General features: G+C 43.6%; 1 protein-coding gene across 2 annotated transcripts in view; it reads left to right on the top strand.

Moving 5' to 3' along the window:
* PARP11 (poly(ADP-ribose) polymerase family member 11) overlaps positions 1-22,111 on the top strand; it is a gene marked incomplete at its 3' end in the record, with an annotated part of 35,315 nt that extends 13,204 nt beyond the window's left edge. Inside the window, exons 2-9 of one of the 2 annotated variants that reach the window (XM_080913887.1) lie at positions 1,905-2,025; positions 3,495-3,620; positions 4,311-4,431; positions 6,950-7,025; positions 10,447-10,519; positions 10,606-10,736; positions 19,892-20,043; positions 21,795-22,111. In XM_080913887.1, coding sequence (XP_080770013.1) covers positions 3,495-3,620; positions 4,311-4,431; positions 6,950-7,025; positions 10,447-10,519; positions 10,606-10,736; positions 19,892-20,043; positions 21,795-22,111 — 996 coding nt within the window. In that variant the 5' untranslated portion in view covers positions 1,905-2,025. Of the gene's footprint in view, positions 1-1,904; positions 2,026-3,491; positions 3,621-4,310; positions 4,432-6,949; positions 7,026-10,446; positions 10,520-10,605; positions 10,737-19,891; positions 20,044-21,794 lie in introns of both variants that reach the window. The other variant, XM_080913886.1, reaches the window with a different exon arrangement.
* Positions 22,112-23,081: the final 970 nt, after the last annotated feature.

Below are 23,081 nucleotides of genomic sequence, written 5' to 3'. Positions count from 1 at the left end.
ATCTTGGGGGCTGAGGAGATGATGAGCACCAGCAGCCCAGCCTTCCTCAGTCTGGGGTGCAGGGGCCCCATCCTTGGCTGAGCACAGAAGAGCCAGCAGGGCAGATGAGACTCGTTTCCCTGGAGAACCTCCTAAGCATACTCGCCAGAGTTAAAGGGTTTGAAAACAGTTTTGCTAGTTGAAGAGCTGATCTTTTGGAAAAGGGTCCCCTTCCAGAGGCCCTTATTCTGTTAGTGTGGAAGGTTCACCCCTTACCAGCATTTAGTAGTAGGTTTTGGAAACACATAAATGTGCAGCATGTGCGTACTCTCGAATCTCCCTCCCTCCCTCCCTCTCTCCCTCCCTCTCCTCTCTCCCTCCTTCCCTCCCCCTCTCCCTCTCTCTCTCTCCCTCCCTCTTTCCTGATGACCTGAGTTCCATTCCTGAGACCCACATGGTGAAAACAGAGAACTGACATTAAGTTGTCTAATGACCTCCACGCATGTGTATGTAATGTGAGTGCTGTGGTTCATGAATGTCTACATACACGCAATAAATAAACAAATGTTACTTTGTGTACATACAGGGAGGTACGTGTGCTTTGAGACAGTGTCTCCCAACATACTTGCCTTGAACCTGTCTTTTCCTGTGACATCCCCAAAAGTCCCGGGAATTCAGCTGTGCCGTGATATCAACTCCTGATTAAAAAATATCTTCATCACCAACTGTGACTTCCTCAAGTATGCTTATGCTGATAACATTCTTACTAGAAATGATAAGTCTAGAATGCAGCATTGCCTTCCGGGATATGGACCAGGATTTGACTTGAACTCATCTGCCCTGTTGCTTTATAGTTGCGTAGTTCAGATGGAGTGTACCCAGGTGCTGTGAACGTGGGTGGATGACCCTGCAGACAGGCTCCACCAGTATGCACATTTGAAACCGTGAAAGATGCTTTGCCACTTGATGCTAGCTGTTTCTTCTTTGCAGCCTTCTGCACAGGAAGTGTCATTTTCTCACAGTTAGAAACAGGAAAATCAGGCCAGATGCGGCATTGAAACTGAACTGGCCTGTTCATCTATCATACGTTAAGTGCTGCCTTTGTGTTGGATGGCTTGCATGTGTTCTTTTGATTACCTGTATACATGTCCTAACTAGAGCTGTCGTTACTATGGTGATAGCATATTAAATTATTTTATTTAAGCCAAATCAAATAGCCTTTCCTTTGGAGAGGAAACCCACTGTAAAACATGCTATGGTTTTTTATGGGATGAAATGAATTGCTTGAAAGAAAGCTAACACATCTGTGAAGCTTGGCGGCAGAGGAGTAGAAGACTGGCTGTCAGTTTAAATGAGACTGTGGTGTGGGCACCTGGAGGGAGCCAGAATTCTAGAAGGCCTCAAGGACTTCTTTAATCTTCTCTGTACTGTACATTCTATGATTCTAGACAAAATAATTATATTATTTTCTGTTTTGTATTTTCTCTGATTTTAATTGGAAAATAATGACCTCTCTCTCCTATATATGAAGCTATGGAGGAGAATGTCGTGTGAATTGTAACCAAGAGTTGGCCTAGCCAATTCTATCCTCCTCCTTCTCTTCCCTTCCTCCCTCCCTCCCCTTTTCCCTCCTTCCTGTTTCCCTGTGTTCCTCAGGTTAACCTTGAACTCAGGTCTTAACCCAGCCTTAGTAGGATAAGCTGGCTTGTAGACTGTCCTGCCATGGGAGCTCAGGCAGAGTCATAGGGCAGAGCACACACTGCTGTAGCCATGGAAGAGACCCTTTCTGTCAACCCTGTTCCTTTCCCAGTAGAGGAAGTAATGAACCTGTAAGCCAGTATTATCTTAGGTATTTGCTTCTAGCTTGTGTTTCCAAAAAACTAAACCTGCCCCTGCCCCTGGCTTTCTTTCTCTATCTCCTGCAGTGAAATGGCCACACAGGGAGAACAGTGCTGGAAGAAGAAAACAGAAGTGTGGAATAGCTAACGGGACAGTGGATTTTACATTTTAAGTCATCGTCTTTATTATCTGGTCAAGACACATAAGGTAAATGATTCATTCTAACCTGAAGCCCCCAATTCCAGGCATTCTGTGCTTTCATTTCTTAGGAGCCAATCAACTTTTAAAACACAAAGGAGTAAAAACAAAGACATAATCAGAAAACCATCCTTGGAGAGTGTCTAGGCATGAATAGACACAATCAAAATAAATGAGCTCCTTTCCCAGAGCTCAGGTACTCACAGTAACCACCCAGTGAGTAAGGAACTTGAGTTTCTGCTTTGTGTGGAGAAGTGTAACCTAGACAAAATGAGGAAAACTTATTCTGGTTACACAGCTTCTATATTTTATATAACAACATACAATTTTTTTTTTAGCTTGACAAGCAATACAGATTCTTTGTTAAAAACAACCAAAGGTATAGGAGATCATATTTTGGCATATGACCAGTATAGGTGTATTCATACAAGATTTTACACCACACTCGCACATACACACACCCTCTGAGATACATTATAAAATGGTAGCATTGGCTTACTGTGAAAGAAAGGTAAGAGGATGGCAAAGGTCAAAGTGTGATGGACGGACATACTTGAGCAGAAGTACTCTGAGTTCTTGCAAGGAGGATGTCATGTTATTCGTGCACGTTTATTTGTTTGTTAAATGTATTCATTGGATTCTTGAGGCAGAGTCTTCTATGGAGTCTTGGCTGTCTTAGAACTCTCTAGGTAAACAAGACAGGCCCCGAACTCAGAGATCCACTTGCCTCTGGCTCCTGAGTGCTGAGACAGAAGCATGCACCACTTGGGCCAGAGCCTTTGTTTTGATTTTTCTACACCCCCTTTCTCAGAAGCTACAGAGCTTGTCTGTCATAGTCTAGGCTGGGGTGTTGACGTCCAAGTACTAACAAGGCCTGACCCTACTCACCTTCAGAGATCAGACCCATTCAGGGTGGTACAGCCATAGTTAGGCTACTTGTGCAAATTTAGACCAATAAGTTAAAGACTTTTAAAGAGTGATGAGAAGAAATCATATTCCAAATGAAATTAAATCATTTTTATCAGCCATTGGGTCCCTTTTCTGGTGACTTCATCACAATATCTACCCAAGAATGTTAGTTGGCTTTTTTTTTTCAAAGATTAGGCATGCATCAGTTAATATTCTATCCGGTCCCTCCATGTGTACTCTTTGGTTGGCGGTTTAGTCCCTGGGAGCCCTGGGAGCCCTGGGGGGGCGTCTGGTTGGTTGATAGTGTTGTTCTTATGGGGTTGCAAACCCCTTCAGCTCCCTCAGTCCTTTCTCTAACTCCTCCGTTAGGGACCCATCCTCAGTCCAGCATCTGCAGCCTGATGTGTTTGTTAAGCTGCTTCCAGGGCCAGGATGCAGATAGCTGTCATGTGTCACTGTGGGAAAGATGTTGGAATCTGGCTCTTGGTAATAAAATAGAATGTTCCATAGAAAGTACATTGGTCATTAATGGGTCTTTCCTTCTCCACCTCTCACTGGCTTTCCAGAAGATGTTTCATAAGACAGAGGAGTTCTTTCCCAAGAAGACAGAGACTGATGTGGATGACATGGACACATCGGACACACAGTGGGGCTGGTTCTACCTGGCAGAGTGTGGGAAGTGGCACATGTTTCAGGTACCCTGCCCCGAGCTTACAGGCAAGGGCTCACTGGGATGTAGAGTCGTGCTTGTGGAAAACTGGAAAGAAGCAGCCCTCATGGGAACCAGAGTAGCTGCAGGTCTGTGTCTTCCCCAGGCTGTAACCGCTCAGAAGCAGTGCTGAGCTTAGACAGGGAGCACGCCTGGGTGCTGGACTCTGGCTTCCTGTGGTGGAAAGAGGGAGGGACGAGCCAGTTCGTGCTAAACCCAGGCCCTGGTGTCATGTTAGGCACTGTATCCGTCCTGTGCATCCTCACAGCTGCTCCATCTTCTGTCAAAGAACAGGAACTCAGGAAAGTGGACTTGCTTGTCCCCAGTCATAGAGTGTCTAAGGCTTTAATGCTGAGGCAAGAACTTGTAGTTTGGGTTTTTTGGGTTTTTTTTGTTTGTTTGTTTGTTTGTTTTTTTCCTTCCCATCTTATGGTTACCAGGCTGGTGAAAGGTCTGAGCTTCTTACAGGAACCCTGAGAAATTTGTGAAAAGGCTGTTACAGAGATCATCGCCCCAGTAGGTGTTCCCCCCTTAGTGTGCCTCTCTCTCCCTGTGTGTGTGGGAGGTGGGGCAGCAGGCTGTAGGATTCTCTGTCACAGTGACCTCAGCTCCACCTCTGCGGCCAACCCATTACTGGGAACAGCAGGTAAACGCAACTCTCTGGTTTGTCTTAAAGCCGGATACCAACATTCAGTGCTCAGTCAGCAGTGAAGATATCGAAAAAAGCTTCAAAACAAACCCTTGTGGCTCCGTTTCCTTTACTACTTCCAAATTCAGCTACAAGATAGACTTTGCAGGTATGTTTCCCCTCCTAGTTGTGCATTTCTAGAATATTCTAGACGATCAGCACAGTGCAGTCTGTATCTCTGAAGCTCAGGGTTAGCCCAGATGTCTTGAAGCATGAAGCAAATCCTCCTGTTCTCTGCAGGAGAAGCTCAATAAAAACTGCAGTTAGACTCTGGAGTAGTACTGCCATAAATAAAAGCATGTTCTGTGTTCTTGTGTGCTAACATATATGCTGTTCACCCTGTGTTTTGAGGTCATGTAAAGCTCTTTATAATTATTGTTTCTGTGTTGTTTTGTTTTGTTGAGGTGAGGTCTCCCAGTATTGCTGGGCTGGTCTTAAACTCCCAATCCTCCTGTCTCAGCCTCAGAAGTAGCTAGGTGGCAGACCTATAATGCTGTGCCTGGCTTATAGCTCTTGATTTACTCTGCATCCTAGCAGCCTGAAGATTGCTTAGAGTGGGGAACCTTTTTATCTTAAAGATCAAGCTGGTGATAAAAGAGAAAGTCACTGCTGACTGGTGACTGTCTCAAGGCAAAGTGAAGTCATGTGACCTACCTGTTGGTACTTAGGTCAAATGGCAGCCTCTTCAGTGGCTGCTGCTTGGGGTGGTTCCTCATTCACTGGTTCTTTCATAGATGAGTCCGGCCGATGTGCAGATCGGCTTCCGTTTGGATGCTGCTGCTCTGTATTTCATCCCCATGTGTGGTCACGTTATCAGGTGTCTCATAAAAGCACTGCTGAATTCAGTTCATAAGTCCCAGGCTGCCTTCACTTTTTATGGCTTTGATGGTGAAGGGGGTGCAAGTGGGAAGCTTCTTCATAGTTGTGTATTTAGTCGCTCTACACCTCGGCCTTCTAGCTGATCCTTTTTAGTTGCTGAGCTGTGTCTTTCCAACCATGGTGGTGCTGGTGCTGAGGATGGAGCATAAGACCTGGAATGCTTTCCCAGAAGTGGAACAGGCTTTGGCATGGACAGTGTAGACACATAGCTAAGAAATACCATCCCTACCAACCTGCTTTCCTTGCAGTCGCTGATTAACAAAGCTAAATCAAAGAATAGGTGGATAAATTAAATTAGAAAAGAATGAAAACCATTCTGTTTTTACTTTCAACCAGTATTGACTTTAAAAAACTAGCACTAGGCAAACAGGCTGCCCGTGGAGGCCGCTGACCTTGATGTTTCTGTTCTCGCCTAGGCAGAAGGTGTTTGGCAGCTGTTGCTAGAGTTCTGTACTAGTGTTGTGTACAAGCAGTTTTGGGGGCAAAACAGACACAGTGCGATATGCACAAACTTGAGGCTTCCGAAAGGGGATGCCATTTGTTCAGGTGTGTGGTGGGTGTTCAGCAGGCCATTGTGTTTAGGAATATTCACTGGTGAACTCTACTCCCTGGAAGATTCCCTCCAGGAAATAGAATCTATCCAGAACTCTTTTGTAGACACCCAGAATATACTTTAGTTGGTAGAGTGCTTGCCTAGTATTCATGAAACCCTAGCATGGCGTGAACCAGGCTTGCTAGTACATGCCAGTGATCCCAGAATTTGGGATATGTAGTCAGGAGGGTTAGAAATTCAAGGCCAGTCTTGGCTACATTCTTGCCCACATGAGACTCCCCCCCACCCCCAAATCCTTGGTAAGGTATGACAGCAGTGTGTGGCAGTCAGCAAATAAATGGTGCAGTTTTCTACGTGTTTTTGGGGTTCTCAGCACCAGTCACCCTGCCACTGATGAGCTTCTCTCTTTGAAGGTCATGGAAAGTAAGTTCAAATGGAGACAGCGCCACCACAGGGTTCTGTGTCATGAACTGAGATGACCTTACTTTCCCCCAATGGTGGCAGTGCTCCTGTGCGCTGAATCTAGAACACAGGAGTGGCAGAACACGCTCAGCACCAGCATTTGACAAGTGCAGTGGCATCAAATGCGTACCCTGGCTAATATTATGCTCAGATTTACAGTTTAGCAGGGAGGTGATAAACGTGACCCAGGGAATACTGACATAGCTGAGGTGTAGACAGAAGGCCTGACTAGATAGTGCTTTTCTGTTACTGGGATCTGTGGTCAGGTCTCCCCCACCCCATCCCAAGGTTAGGTGTTCAGTTTAAAGAGATGTAAGGAAACATACACATTTTTGAAATTATGTGTATTGTGCACATGTTATATGGAAACAACCTCTATCTAATTTCCAAATTCTTAGGGAAGCCAGGGTGTACCTCTCCATGAAACAAATCTTTATGTGGTTTTGTTCTATACTCTTAACTGTGTTGCCTTTAGAATCTTGTGTTCTGGTGTCAGTTTATCTGAGGTGTGACACACAGGGTGCACTTGGCATGATGAGTATCTTGGTGTAGGCACTGATCAAGCACTAAAGGAGGGCCCTCCCTCCTTTGCAACATGATAAAAGGGTTAAGTACCAGGCTTCAGCTCGCCCCAAAGCTATGTAACCTTCATGTATGTGGCTACTAATCTGTACAACACTTCAGAGCACCTATGCTTCTGTGGCTAATCTGTTACGTCTGTCTTTGTCTTCAGAAATGAAGCAGATGAATCTTGTCACTGGAAAACAGCGCCTAATAAAGCGGGCTCCTTTCTCCATCAGTGCCTTCAGGTATTGTAAAGGGGTAGGACAAAGGGCGGGGCTTCCCTCTCCCCACTCTTTTGCACTCTTTGGCAGAGCACCAGGTAGATGGCTATTCATGTCATGGTGTGACCTTTGCAGTAGCAAACCCTGCGTCTGCTGATAGAGTAGTCGCTGTCTTCCGTCACTGCCTCCTCTCATTCCTGTCTATCGTGTGTAATTTTCTTCAGTTCTCAGGCTAGTGTGTAAGATGCCACATGTTTTTTGCTTAAGACAGCCTATTGAACTTATGTTTGAATTTAAACTGGACGTATGCTCACAGAATTTTCCAGATATTTGACCATAAATCTTAGCAAACTGCCCCCTTGGTCTGCCCCTGCACTGATGCACATCCCCATTGGCCTCTGCTCGAATATCTGTATCTCCTGCACCTAACACCAGTCCGAAGTGACCAAAGGCCCAGGGAAGCATGTCCACTGTGGGGCAGCAGTGTAGCATCTTCCCTGTTACTGAGGGACATGATTTCCTTTTGGTTCTCTTTGCCATATATAGACTGAAAAAGGAATTGCTAGGAGCCAGAGGCAATACATATTTTATTTGTTACACATGGGAATGAAAAACAAGTGAAAAAAGTTAAGAGTATATCTTCTATTTTCTAGAACAATTCCTCAAGCAAATATTGATTATTTTTTTTCTGTTCAGAGAACTTAAAATGCAGCTCAGACACATGCGAGCGTGTAAACTTTAAGGAGTCCCCTTGTGCTCCTTCCAGGGATTTCTTGGAGAAGTAGAGCAAAGAAAGGAGTTGAAAGAGCTAGAAAGTCAATAAATACGTTTCTTTTGTCATAATTTAAAAGATAATGATAGTTTCCCTGTGTCTGTGGGACACAGAGAATATGTCTTTACCTGCTGCACCATGTATGCATTCCTCAGTGCTAGGAACGGAATCCAACAACCTTATTCTCTAAGGTGTGAAGTCTGGGGGTGAGACAGGATAATAGAAGGTAGTAGTAGGTGTGTTGTTAGATCTGGTATCCCTTTGATGGGGATTAGAGGTACATGCTGAGCCTAGCGTTTTCTTCAGACCCAGACTATACAAACAGTACAACAAAGACAGAAAGGAAGGACTGATGGATGGAGGGTGTGGTGGGTGTTTGGGGTGTGTGTGACAGGAGCTGAGGACAGCAATGGAGGCAGTGATGACAAGGGAGAAGTTAAGTAGGGAAGCCCTGGGGATGATGGTCAGGAGGTGCTGATGCAGAAAGGTTAGCTGCAGGATGGGACTGGGGATTCATTACAAGCCTGGTGAATGTGTGCTTTGTGAAGGCCCTGGGTATATACACGTTATTTAAACCTTCCACTATAGCTGAAAGGCACATTGGACAAAGTGGGAGGAAGATGGGTGTGCTTTCAAAACACAACTCAGTGTTAAATCTAATTTAAATAATAAGTCTTGTAGTATTTGAAGTTTTTCTAGAACTTCCTTAAGAGAATTCGAATGTTTCTACTATCACACTCATAATGAAGAAAAATGCGAGTTTATGCCAGACTCCTTTTTTTAACAGACTGACTGACATGCAAAAGGGACATAGCTACCATGCTTTTCTGGAGAGGTTGCTGGACAATAGGTCCCCCCACATTCCTGCTGAGAAGGCTAATACGTGCAGTGTTCCAAGACTCCATGTGGGCCTTTATTCTTCATAGTTGACAATAAATGCATCCTTTGATTTTGGAGTCCCACTTCAGAGACGTCCTCACTGGGCACATGAAATAACAAATGGGCAGATTTGTTCTTTGCAGCAATCTGAATGTGGTAGCAGAAGTTGAAGTAAATTAAGTTTCACCAGAAGCATGCAGTTAAATAAATTATGGTTCTGTCACCGAGCTCTCCTGTTATTTGGTCCCCAAGTCCTCAGGAACTGCCCACCTTTTCCTGCACCAATGCAGAGCCCCACTGGGCAATCTCTAGGTGACACATCAAGTCCCTAGTGGCTAAAGGAGGCCTAAGGAAGACACTCCACAACAGAAGTGCTTCAGCTCCACTTTTCTGGGCCTGGGATGCATATTTTTTATGTTCCGTCTGGCCATGCGCAGATGGGTGGAATTGTGTGTGGGGGCATGTATTCACTGAGTATTGACCAGGTGCTGGCCATATGTTGCACTTCCCCTTGGTCCTGAGAATGAGGACACTGGGTACAGACTGATAAAGTTCTTGATAAGAATTGATTAAATGAGCAAAAATGGGAGGTTCGTGCTGCCATTTGTGGTGGGTAAAAATTGTCTTTCTGAACCCGAGGAAGCTCTGGAAGGACATTTGGGTCTAAAAACAATGACTTACCTGGCAGCGGTGGCGCAGACCTGTAACCCCAGCACTTGGAAGGCAGGTCAGGTGGATGGATCTCTGTGGGTTTGAAGCCAGCCTTGTCTACAGAGCAAGTTCCAGAACAGCCAGGGTTACACAGAGAAATCTGTGTCAACCAACCAAAAGTGGAACACAGTGAGTGTGTGGAGATGGAGTGAAGCGTAAGGACTGACGAAGATTAGAGTGGAGACAGTGTGACTCTGCCCTTCTTGACACATGTGGAACATTCTGGAATGGTTCCCAGCATCCACACACGTACTTCACAACTGACTGTGACTGCAGCTCTGGGGGATCGGATGCCCTCCTCTGCCTTCTGCAGCCACCCACTCATGTGTAGCACACTTGTACACAGCCTCACACACATACAAATAAAATCTTAATTCTATATGGTATTGGATTTTTTTCTAAAAATTTTATGAAATTTGACATAAGGGAGCTAAAGATAGGTTTGACATTTGTGAATTTCTTCCACTAACTTTTGGTTTCCAAGGAAGGTTGATGTGCCTGTTGACCATTGGCTACTGAACCTCTCACCGTCCACTCTTGTCTGTGTCCTGTGGCATGACGGTATCTGATGGCTTTTAAGATTTGCTTCTGGGCATCAGCACTGAGCAAGTCCAGATGCACTGTCTGTGGAAATATTCAGCAGGGAGGGCTGGGTCAGGTCTTGTGAGACAGAGGAAGGGGAATCTGAGCCATCCTGGAGGACAGCAATGACTTCTGAGTTCTTGATTTCATCCAGTAGGAATATGACGAAACACTTGGACTTATAAAACAAATCAACCAAATTCTTAGAAATCCCTTGTCTTTGGCTAAAATAGTCTCCATATTTTATAAAAATTTCAACAAGATTGAGCTATCTGATTTTAAAATGTTGAAGCTGTGTAGATTATACTTTATAATCCGGCATGTAAAAATTAGGAAACATAGTCATTCAATAAATATTCCTAAGTGAAGCCAAGGGTTAAACTTAATCGCATTTGTCATGATGCCTTGCAAACAGAAGACTCAGCTGTGGAGGAAAGGCTAGACCCCCGACATGGTTATAACTTGATTCTGACGCTCTGTTCTGTCTTTTGCTGTTTGAAGTTACATCTGTGAAAATGAGGCCATCCCCATGCCAACACACTGGGAGAACGTGAATCCTGACGTTCCCTACCAGGTAGGAGCAGGTGGACTGTGGGACAGACGGCCCAGGGCCTGGCAGTGGACAGTCCCCTGCTAAACTGTGTGATCTTCCTCTCCCAGCTGGTTTCCCTGCAGAACCAAACGCATGAGTATAATGAAGTTGCCAGCCTTTTTGGGAAAACAATGGATCGGAACCGTATTAAAAGGATTCAAAGGATTCAAAACTTAGACTTATGGGAGTTCTTTTGCAGGTAAGCTGGTCTCTCATCCCTCCCTTCTCTGTGTCTCCTCTCGTCCGTCTAAGTTGTAGGGACTGCCACACACAGAGGTTAGCTGTGCTGACTTGGAAAGCAAACAGCAAACAGAGAGCTAGACTATTTACTTTTCCTGTAGCCTTTTGCTTGTTTTGTTTGAAAGCTGTTCTTCTCTTGCCGTGTCGTGATTTTACTTTACATTTATTTATCTTTTTTTACGTGTATGACTGTTTTGCCTCCATATATTTCTGTGCACCATGTGCCTGTCTGGTGCCTGAGGAGTTCTGAGAAACATTCTGTGCCCTGGTTCTAGAGTTACAGGCAGTTATGAGCCACCATGTGGGTCCTACAAGAGCCCTAAGTGCTCTTAACCACTGAGCCATCTCTTGCTTCATTCAGAGTTTATGCTGTGGATTTTTAAATCTCTCTTTATTACTAAATCTAAATTAGAAATGAATGTTAGAACCCTCAATGTGCCTCTAACCTAAAAATAAAGCTCATTACATAAAATTAAATTTGTTGCCTAAACTAACCTGTTGTATTGTACTTTTGTAATAAATATTACTTAAAATAAGTGGTTCTCTGAAATATTTTAAATAAACATTTGTAGATGTGATTTGATTTCTGGTATTTTTCTTATAAGCTTTTAAAGATTTATTAAAAAAAATTTCAAATGAACACAGAAGTAGGATTCTACCATCATAAGCACCCTTGTACTTGTGATCTTGTTCAGTGTTTGTTAAGGTTTGCCCTACAAGCCAGATGAGGAGGCAAATCCAGCTAGCTCAGTACACAGAAAGCTGAGACAGAATTGTGAGTTCAAGTGCAACAGAGCAAGTTTGGGACCAGTTCACACTACTACATAGTGATAGAGAGACAATCAAACAAATAAACATTCGCCAAAAACAGACTAAGATTAACCACATAACTGGTTATTTTGTTACTGAAAAATGTTCAAAGCAGTTTCCAGCCTGTTGCCCATTTCATTTGCTTGTACTTGAGAATTAGACTGACTTTTCTTTGGTGATTGTTATAGTTTTGTTTCCTGTTGCTATGGTAAGATACCTGGAACAAAACAGCTTAAGGAAGAACGTTTATTTGGTTTACAGCTCTAGATTACAGTCCCTTTCAGGAAAGTCAAGTGGTAAGGAAGATGTGGATGTTGAAGCAGCCTGTCACATTACACCCACAGTCAAGTTAAAAATGAATGCATGCATGCTAGTGCTTACTTTCTCCACTCTTACCCAGTTCAAAATCTCCTCCCTAAGGAATGGTGCCACCCACAGTGGACCATCCCAGTTAACCTAATCAAGAAAAACCACCAAAGACATGCCCACAGATCAGTGGTATATAGAGTTCTTCTGTGGTCCCAACTCTCTGGGCCTCCGTTTGTTCCAGATATTCTTGTAAGAATTTATAACAACAGTGGGACTTTCAGTGTGTGCTTTTTATAGTCTTGAGTATTTGACCAAACACCTTTTATTTTTGATAGTCACTGACTTTACCTGAATTTAGAGGATTTTATTGAGTTTGTTTAGTGGAAGATAGCCTCTGTTCTCTGTGATTTTATTCTTTCAATGAATAGTTTATTGAAAGTGAGTTGGTGAAACTCTTATATATCCTTTTTTTAAAAATTAGATTTATTGGGCTGGAGAGATGGCTCAGTAGTTAAGAGCACCGACTGCTCTTCCAAAGGTCCTGAGTTCAATTCCCAGCAACCATATGGTGGCTCACAGCCATCTGTAATGAGATTTGATACCCTCTTCTGGTGTGTCTGAAGACAGCTACAATGTACTTACATAATAAATAAATCTTTAAAAATTGGATTTATTTATTTTATGTGTATTGAGTTTTTTCTTGCATGCATATATTGTGTACCACATGCATGAGTAGTGCCCATGGGTGTTAAAAAGGGTGTCAGGTTCCCTGGAGCTAGAGTTACATGTGATTGTGAGCTACAATGTAGATTCTAGGCCCTGACCCAGGTTCTTTGCGAGAGCAACAAGTGACCTTTACTGAACCATTTCTATAGCACCTGCTATATCTTCTTTTTAAAAGTAATTTGTTTTTTTTTTTTTTTTTTTTTTTTTATGTACATTGGTGTTTTGCTACATGTATGCCTGTAAGGATGTGGGATCCTGGAGTTACAGGTATAAGCTGCCAGTTGGGTACTGGGATTTGAACTCAGGACCTCTGGAAGAGCAGTGAGAGCTTTTAACCACTGAGCCACCTCTCTAGCCCCTATTTATCTTAAGTAAGCCTATGAACTGGAGTTCACATTGGTCTCCTTCATATGGCAAAGCTCTCAGTAAAACCACAGCAAATGTAGTGCTGAGTCTACAGCGTTTTATACCAAGAGCTTACTAGAAATTTGCCTTGGTTTATGCCCTTTGTGATCTTCCATAATATCAGCCGACAGACACCTGCCATGACAGTACAAATACTGCTTGTGGTAAAGGCAGCCTGTCACTCTGACATCTCCCTGCAGAACTAAAATAGCCTCAGGGTCTCACTGACATGGAAGCTGTGAGTCACCATGTGGATAGCCAGTCCCTGAGTGAGTCCACTCTGCTGCATTGGACATTACTTTCTTACTTCCCTCCTTCCTTAGCCCCACAGGTAGCCTGATCCACCACCTTCTGTTAGGCAGTATTGTAGGTTCTTGGGATTTGATGGTCTGTAGGTCAAAGAATCAGGCTGCTGTCAACTTGAGATGTATGCATGAGCACAAGTTACCATGGAAACAAAAGGCATCAATTCACCCTTGCCAGTAAAAGGAGGATGTATGTCATAGCATCGGGAGCTCTTGGGAGAATGTCCTAAAGCTGCTGTTATTTACACTATGCTGGGAGAGAAGAGCATCTTAGACCTAAAACTTATATAAAAATGGTCACAGAAAAAATGAGAGATTTTTCAAATAGAAGAGCATTAGGGTGAGTGCATTAAGTAGAGTATGCAGGAGATAATAGTGCCACCGGCTGGCTGCTCATCTTCCCTCTATAGCTTTGAGTCAAATTGATCTAGGCTACAAATTAAAATTAATAGGTTCTTCCATGCAGCACTTTATAAGCCATACTGGTCATGTTTTATTGCTTCTTGTTTTTTTTCCCCCCCGAAACAATGGAAAGGCTGGAGAGAGGGAGGGAGGGAGAAAGAGAAAGAGAGAAGTATGTGTGTATGTATGTATGTATGTATGTATGTATGTATGTACATATGTATGTATTTTTACATATTACAATGATAATTCACCAGTTGACACTGTAGGAAAAGCTTTAAGGTAGTGGCTCCCAGCTGGGAGTGATTTCTCCTACCAGCGACATTTGATAACAAGGAGACATTTTTTATTGTCCTATCATAGAGTGTAGGAGCTATTGGCACAAGGTGGATAAAGTCCAAGAGTGCTAACTACCCTACAATAGGCAGGTCAGTCTCCACAGTAAAGATTTCTCCATCCCCAAGTAGCAGTTCTGCTAATGTGAGCCCTGGAATCACAGCTTGAAGCAGGGGAACCAGTTTAGGAAATAATTCTTAATTAAACAGAGACTTTGGATGGCCTCTCAGCCAAGATGGTGAATGCAGTGTTGGAGCAATGGCAGTGGCTTGGCGGTATTCCAGGTGTAAGATCATAGCGCTTGGTGCATGATTTTGTTGCACACTGGGTGAGTGAGGGAGACTGGCAAGGCCACTTCTAGATGTTAGGTTCTTCGCATTATTTGACAAGAGGAGGATGAGCAGAAGACAGGCTTGGTGTTTGCAGAGATCATGGGAGGGAATAGCAGTGGATACTCAATGCTTGAATCTGGAAGTTGATGTAGACTAGTAGTGAAGGCTAGAAGATACAGGGTACTAGCAACAAGGAATGCTAAGGTGTGTGTATGTGTGGTGTATATGTGGGGTGTGTGTGTGTGTGTGTGTGTGTGTGTGTACACCCCTGTGTGTGAGACCAGACTGGAGAAGATGAGCTGTGGTAGAGCTGCAGAAGCTAATGGAACCAGAGGGATTGTCTTCAGAGCCGATCCTGAAGAGCCAGGGAAGATGAACACTGGCCATGTCCACACATTTGCATCAAACCTTGATGAAAGGGAAGTAATGTTGGATGTTTTGTCGTGTGGATAAGTAAAGGTTGACAACTCCTGTGGGAAGTTTGGCACTGGGGAGGTAGGTGGAGAGGACATAAGTAAAGTGGGCAGGAAGAAGAATGGTTTTGTTTTTTTTAATTCTCATTTCTGTAATAGTTAACATTATAATGGGAAGAAACCTATAAACAAGAGGTGAGAAAATAAAGGGGGAGGGCGGTTGATTGGTTAAACTCTCAAGAAAGCATGATGGGCTGAGATTCAATGACCATGTGCCAAAAAGGAGGTAGACTCGTGTCAAGGGGACAGCCTGGCTAGCCTACATCACTCAAAACGCTTACGGTTTCCAGGGTGAAGTAAGTGAAGTCACCCACATAGAGGGAAGTTCTGGAGATGTGGATAAAGGAAAAGAAAAAGGAGGTGCTTAAGTGGCCATCATAGGAAGTGGGGGGCAGAAGAACTTCAAACCACAGGATTTCTTTTATTTATTTATTTTTTACAACTTTATTTTGTAAAAAAAAAAAAAAAAAAAGATACATGTACAGATTTTTAAAGCATTTTTGCATAAAACTATATGAATATATTTTGTTAGTACTTGATTTTTTTTAAAAGTTTGATAGTATGCATTAAAATCTTACTAGTTACCATAAGCATAAAGTACATGTAAAACAAAACGTAACATGGAAATAGTCAAAGTTTTCTTGGTGTGTATAGATTAAACAAAATGATTTTTAAATACCAAAAATTGTCACAAGGATATCTTCTTAGCTCTCAAGTTATTAATGATTTAAGGTCTAGGTGTACCCCACTCTGAGTACTTTACACTTGTTGTTGTTGTTTTCTAAGAAGGACTAAGGCTTCCACTTTTTGGACTTTCTTTTTTTTGAGCTTCATATGATCTGTGAGTTGTTTCTTAAACTACAGAATTTCTTACACTGAGCATCTGGAAGGCCCTGCAGAAGTTGCTTGGTGACTTAGAAGTACAGTTGGAAGAGCAGCAAGGAGAGATAGCTGGAGCAGTCAGAGTTGCCAGGAAATGAGAGCAGTAAGACCTCTGTCTGGATAAAGATGTGGGTTTTGATCGAGCAGATGATGTCAGACCTGGCTTAGTATCAGAGCCCTCTTTAGGGTTCCTCACCATGTAGAGGATCCATCACCCACTCCAGATCCACTGACTCGGAGCCCTGTTTCTGCCTGCTGTTCGTATCTGTAGAGTTCTATGGTGGTTCGGGTGTTCATCTGAAATGGAAGACAGTGATTCTAAACTCAGATGAACATCCTCAGTCAAGAACAGGCAGTGCTGCTCAGAGACAGTGTGTGGACCAGACACTGGGCTTTTTTGGAACATTGGTCCTCACAGGAAGGGGATATTGAGATATCTTTGAGAGCTGGGTGCTGTTATGGTTTGTATATGCTTGGCCCAAGAAGTGACACTATTAGAAGGTATGGCTTTGTTGGAGTAGGTGTGTCACTGGTTCTGGGCTTTAAGAACCTCATCCTAGCTGCCTGGAAGCCAGTATTTTCCTAGCAGCCTTCAGATGCTAGAACCCTCAGCCCACCTCCACCACCCCCCCTGCCTGGATGCTGCCATGTTTCCACCTTGATGATAATGGACTGAACCTCTGAACCCCAATTAAATGTTGTCCTTATAAGAGTTGCCTTTGTCAGTGGTGTTTGTTCACAGCAGTAAGAGCCTAACTAAGACAGGCACTGTAGTTGTGTAGATTCAGTGGATGTCTGATCCACTGGACAAGGTTGGGAAGCATTTACTGTAATCTTAGGTCTTTCCTTGAAGTTTAACTTGATTCAAGTTTCTGGAAGACCGAAAGCATGGTCTGTGAGCCCACATTTCCTGGTATATTAGTGGAGGTGCAGACCTTAAAGCACCCTGTGTACTCTGGCTCTGCCTGGTATATGCGGCCCCCCATTCCAGTAGCCATTTCGTGTTTCATGCTTAGTGCCAGACTCTTTACTCTATGGTATAATACCTCTGAGAGGCACATTCCAATTCAACGTTCACTTTGGTTCATTAAATTACAGTGCCGAGGACTTGTAGCCGATTGCCCTGTCCAAAATTCACTTTGGGAAGTAAAACAAGTGAGCATCCTTTTAATGTGTGTGTGTATGTTATAAATTTATGCACACCACAGGTATGAGAAGCCCTCAGAAGCCAGGGGGCCTCAGAACTCCTGGACTTGGAGTTACAAGTGATTATGAGCCATCGGCTGGGGTGCTGGGACCTGAACCCAAGTCCTCTGTAAGAGTAGTAAGTGCTTTTAACCTCTGATACCTTGGTTCTTAGAGTGGAATCTAGTCATTACAGCTCATAAAACTCAACCTTAGAAGTGAATGTATTAATCACATGATTGCTTTAACAGAGCAACAACCATGGTATAGATTAATGAAGGCCAAACTTAATAAATTTACCATTATCATATGTGGGAAAGCCCTTTGGATAATTTGACTGGGCCTCTCTAAAGTGGCTGAGAAAATTTCTTATGCTGGGAGCAGTATTTTCCAGGTGGTGGTGCAAAAACAAAGGGTGATAGGCTCTTAGAAGCTCTTTACAAAGACTTGGGTGTCAGACTTGCTTCTTGAGCCCTTCATCTTGTCAGGTACACAGTTGAAAACTCAGGTTGGCTAATCAGGCTCAGGACAGATTCCAAACCAGAACTGGTAGCTTGACTTCTGAGTCAACTTCAAGTCCAGAAGGCGCAGGAAGTTAAAAATGGACCCAAACAAATAGTTTATTCTTTAAAAGCATTCTTTCCCCTTAGCCGGTAAAGGGAAGTGTATGTGCCTTGTTCAAAAACCATGAGACAGTTCTTATACACAGTCCTAGCAAAAGAAAGTTGGTAGAATTTCTTAGTAAAAAATATGCTTTTGTTATGTGGATGAAAGGGTTACTTGCTGTATGCTCTTTTAATATGAGAGTGGTCTGGGAGGACAGTTGCTCTGTGTTAAAGCCCAAATACTGAATTTCTATACATATTACTCAGTGACGCTCGGAGAGTGTGCATTTCACTTCTGACATCATTAGAACGTCTGCCGTGTACTTGCCCGTCATGATTAAATTTGTCCATTTGTTATGTGGGTATTTTATTTTGTTACTTAAATTTTACTTTGTAACATGAAAAAGAGGACTGTTTTGAGAAATCTTGAGAATTTTATTTGGCTACACATACATAGCTCAGGAACTATTTCATGGCATCATTAGCTAAGTCTGGGGATTCTTGTCCCACCAGGGTTTGATGAGAGCTGGGCTGTTTGGTCCTTACCAGTGTTGCTGTGGAGAAGGGTTTGGAAGCCTTGCTAATGTATGCGGGATGGCTGGGGGAAGAGTGCGTGTTTCCTGGAGAACAGAGCTAAGGGGATTGTTCACAGTTTGGGAGTTTTATCTATGTAGTTATTTTATGAAATAAAAGAGCTGCTCTGTGTTTGGAAGAATGTCATAGGACAATCAGTACACACAAAGAGACGAATTCTAGTGCAGTGTTGGGATGGATGGACTGTGCTGGCGTTAACATTACAGGGTGAGCCAGCCCCAAGTCCTCGCCACTGGAATGGAGTGAAGCTCCTGCCTGTCCATTCACTGGTTAGTTACAGACGTATTCTGTGCCCCAACCTTCCCATTGAACCCTGATCTTTACGATTATAAACAACACTTATTGGTATACTCTGGTGTGCTTTTGTATTTACGTGTATTGAGTTTTTAAGGAGAGGCAGAGAGGTCAGAGAGTGCACTATTGTAAATATCTTTTTGTGAAGTATTTCAGAACCCCAGATGCCACGAACAGCTTGCAGACACTGCATGCCCATCATCCGATTTGACACCTCAGTCCTTTACTTGTCACCTGCATCTCTCTGAGAGGCAACAACAGGTTTATTCCATCCCATCCCATTCTTGTTTCCCCTCAAAAGGAGATGTTTTCTTGCCTGTAGATTTATAATTTTATTTCCTGGGTGGGCATGTAGATCTGTATAATTAATACACTGTATCATTTTGAGAAATGCATTGATTCTTTTCCCCACATTCTATTTAGGCTTATTATCTTTTGTATGTACTGTGCACATGGACATAGTTTATTTTAGCTTTTGTTTTTGTGAATCAAGGTCTCACTGTGTAGCTATGTGGCTGGTCTGGAATGCACTATGTAGACCAGGCTGGCCTCAAACTCATGAAGATTTTTATGCTTCTTTCTCCCAAGTCCTGGAATTAAAAATGACTTCCACCATACCTGGCTCCTACTTTTGATTTTTCTATATAAACAGATAAGTATTCATTGTTCTATGAAAGATTTTTAGGCTTTGGTTTTATCTTTTCTGATGCTAATATGACCAACCCTCCGTCCCTGTGCACTGGAGATGTGTTCACTGAGAAGAATGCTGAACTAGAGCTTGATGTTCTGGAAAGTTTAAAATTCAGTCAGCTGATCAGACTTTGGGGATAAAAAGAATAAGATGCAGTTCCAACTCTGAGAAAGAATTCTTCATCTAGGACCTAGGCATTTTGGGTTATTTGTGTATAGTCTCATTTTCAGACATCTGTAATGCCTAGCTGCTTTAGGCCATCAATTCCCTCCCTCCCTCCCCTTTCCTTTTCTTTGTTTCCACAGTGCTGAGGAATGGACCCAGGCTTTTCCCACATGCCAGATTCTTTCTACCACTGAGATACATGCCCACTCTTTTTAATATAATTTTCAGCCTTCAATCACAATGCTTGGTATACATCTTTGAAACTCATGTAACCTAGACTAACTTCAAAATCATTCTTTTAAAATCTGAGGATATCTTTGAAGTCTTAATCCTCCTGTCTCTGTGTCTTGTACCTTGGGATTACAAGCACTAAGTACCATACCTAGCTGATAGCTGTCATATTTGATGAGATGATTTTTATGTATCCAAGAGCATTTGGAATAGTTTCTCTGCTAGAGCTGCTTTGTCCTCTCATTTATATGATTTATATTTTTGTCTCACCCTTTCTACTGAACTTTGCCTTTAATATTTTAAACTAATAAACACTGTTCATTGGTATATCTTTCTGTGCTTTTGTATCTGGATGTTTTGTGATTTTAGGAAAAAGGCTCAGCTCAAGAAAAAGAGAGGTGTCCCTCAGATCAATGAGCAAATGCTGTTTCATGGCACCAGCAGTGAGTTTGTGGAAGCAATTTGCATTCACAACTTCGACTGGAGAATCAATGGTGTGCACGGTGCTGTCTTTGGAAAAGGTAATATCCGAGTCTCAGTCCAGGTTCAGTCAGAGGGGAGAGTTCCCTTCTCTGGAGAAAAATGGTTGCTTTATGATTCAGAGTTGGCAGTAACGAAGCTAAAAGTTACAGTGCTTCTGAGCCACAGAAAAGAGTGTGCTCCACACACAGGGTAGAAGCACAGGAGGCGTGCACATCTGCCATAGTCAGTAGTGAGGTCATCCAGGCGGGATGCCGTGTGTTAGGGAAGCCTTGAGGTATCTGCAGCACTGAGTCAGCTCTTCCCACGGGTGAGCCTGCACACTGCGCTGCAGCCAAGGCACAGAGTGATGGAAACGCAGTCGTTGCTCTCTAGAATAGCTGCTAGTAGTTTCGAGATTTTTGTTTGGCAGGTTTTGCTTGTTAGAAAATGATAGGTCAGCGGGATAGGCAAGAATAGGAGGAAATGGGTGACGCTCCATCTTACTTTTAGCACAGCACAAGTCTCATGACATGACTCAAGCAGATGGGGAAGGGTGGGGACGGCAAGGGGCGGGCATATGCTCTCCCAGGCTGCCCTTTATGCCTTATTTTCAACAAGAGAGCTGACTGCCACCTAGGGTTAGGATTTGAAACAGTGAGTTAATTTAAGAGAAAGTATTGAAAAGCTGCTCACATTAGCAGTAAGAAGTTAGGAAGGTCTGACATCAGTTCCAGCAGTATTGGGGTGGTTATGAGACTTTGCAGTTCGTGTCCCGATTTTTTAAAATTAAGTACGTACTTGATGGTGTCAATTATCCTCAGAGTGGTGACTGCTTTCTTTGACAATAACTGACACTGTCCTGGAATACTCAGGCAGGAATAGATGAGCCTACTAGCTTCCTATTACTATAACAAAACACCCGAGACAGCACAGGAAGAGGAGGGTTTTACTTTGACTCACAGTTCAGAAATTTTAGTCCGCGCTGCATTGGCTCTGTGGAGCCTGTGTTGAGGCAGACCATCCCAGCACGGAGTGTGTGGTATAAGGTGAACTAGCCATGCCTCCTGGCAGTTGGACCATGAGAAGACTGAAGAAGGTCTGTGATCTGTATTCCTCCTTAAAGAGCATATACTGTCTTTCAGCTCCACCTTTTAAAGTCCCTACACCCCTTAGCACCAGGACCCCAGAAAACTAAGCCTTTTAACACATGGGTCCCAGGGAGACTGAAGATCCAAACCACAGCAGTAACTTTATACCATCTCAGAATCCCACTCCTCAGTGAACTCCTGGTTCTAGAATTACTTCTGGATTGCCCCCATGTCGTAGCCAGCAGCCTCTTGGGTTTGAGCTCCTCCGATAGAGCAGTGTTCTGCTGAGCTTGGCTGAATGCTGGGTAAGGGCTGTGGGGAGGGGGCTGAGGAAGGACACAGCTCGGGGGAGGGCTTCAGGTGAAATTCTGATTTGCCACACTTCTCACTAGGGGATGGTTTTGTGTGTGTGTGTGTGTGTGTGTGTGGGTGGGTGTGTAACTAGATTTCCTTGCAAGCCCTTTTTTTGGAAATGCAAGTGTGGCACCTAGTTTTTCAGGGGCACAGGAGGACACTGGCGAGGCCTGGTATACCCACAGTTGCCTCCACCAGATGGGGGTGGGGAGATTATCTCCTCTTCTTCAGTTTGCAGAAGAGGAGGCCCCACATCTGTCCCTGTGGTGTGACTCATGACTGTCAGAATGCTGTTCCCCTGACAGTCAGAACGTTGCCTCCCAGGTTTCATGTTTTCTCCAAAGTAACCTTGCCCCTTTCTGTTAAAGGAACGTATTTCGCTAGAGATGCTGCGTACTCCAGTCGTTTCTGCAAAGACGACATCAAGCACGGGAACACATTCCAGATTCATGGGGTCAGCTTGCAGCAGCGACATCTGTTCAGAACCTATAAATCCATGTTTCTTGCTCGAGTGCTAATTGGTGATTACATAAATGGAGACTCGAAATACATGAGACCTCCTTCCAAAGACGGGAGCTATGTGAATTTGTATGACAGCTGTGTGGATGACACCTGGAACCCAAAGATCTTTGTGGTTTTTGATGCCAACCAGATCTACCCTGAGTACCTGATAGACTTCCACTGACCCTGCCTCCCAGGCTCAGTGGTCAAAGCTTTGCTCTCTCATTGCAGGAGGATTTGCCCCCCCTGTCTTCTAGCCGCTAATATAAATATTGGATACTTTTGAAACAGATGCAGAAAAGAATGCGGCCTCAGTATATAAAGAAGTACTGGCTGTCAGGTTGGTTATATGTTGTTCTGTTTCTGTCTGTCCCGGTTTTGTTAAAGACCGATGCTGTTGCTATCGTAACATACAGGAGAGAGAGACTTCTCCAAACAGAGTAGGTTGAGTCTCATTACCATGGCCAGGCAGTCTTCAGAGTCCACACACATGCGACCAGGTCAAAGGATCTTAGTTTTTGTACCCTATTAGGAGAACTGGCCCTTTATAAATTGAATTTTAGCATTATTAACTATCAGTGAACATGTGACTTTGTTGGTCTTCTGAAGGGGGCATTTCAAAACCCTGAAACGGCCCCTGGTGCTCAGCAAAGTGAGAAACAAGGCCATTGTGTGCTGTGCCAGAACACAAGCTAGCAGAAGAGAAGCAGGACAGAGCCTGCTGCCACTGCTATGGGAAGGTGGTCTGTGGCCCCAGAGCAGTGCACACCATTCTCACACACCTCCAACAGTTGAGCTGACCACTGCTGGAGTCACTAGTTCACAGGCCAACCTCCAGCACCCTATGGTCCCTGTCCCAAGTTATTTATTTTCTTCATTTCCCAAGCCCTGCATTGATCACTTCTAAGAAGCTTTATCGTTCCCCCCACAACCCCTGAGACACACGTAGCCATTCCCTGGTGATTCCCAAGATCCACACATGTTAGTGGTTGGTGTCTTTCTCTTTCAAATGATTGTGGAGAACATGACGTCTGATTTCTTCTTTAGAGTAGTGATTGACAACTTCACGAGCTGCTATGTACAACTTAGAGTTGTACTCATGGCTCTGTGTATCTGTCTCCTTGCCTGCTGTTCTGTCCTGAAGATGAAGTGAT

This window comes from Micromys minutus (assembly GCF_963924665.1).
Source record: "Micromys minutus genome assembly, chromosome: 3".
Taxonomy (NCBI): Eukaryota; Metazoa; Chordata; class Mammalia; order Rodentia; family Muridae; genus Micromys; species Micromys minutus.
This window is presented reverse-complemented; position numbering and strand designations above follow the sequence as displayed.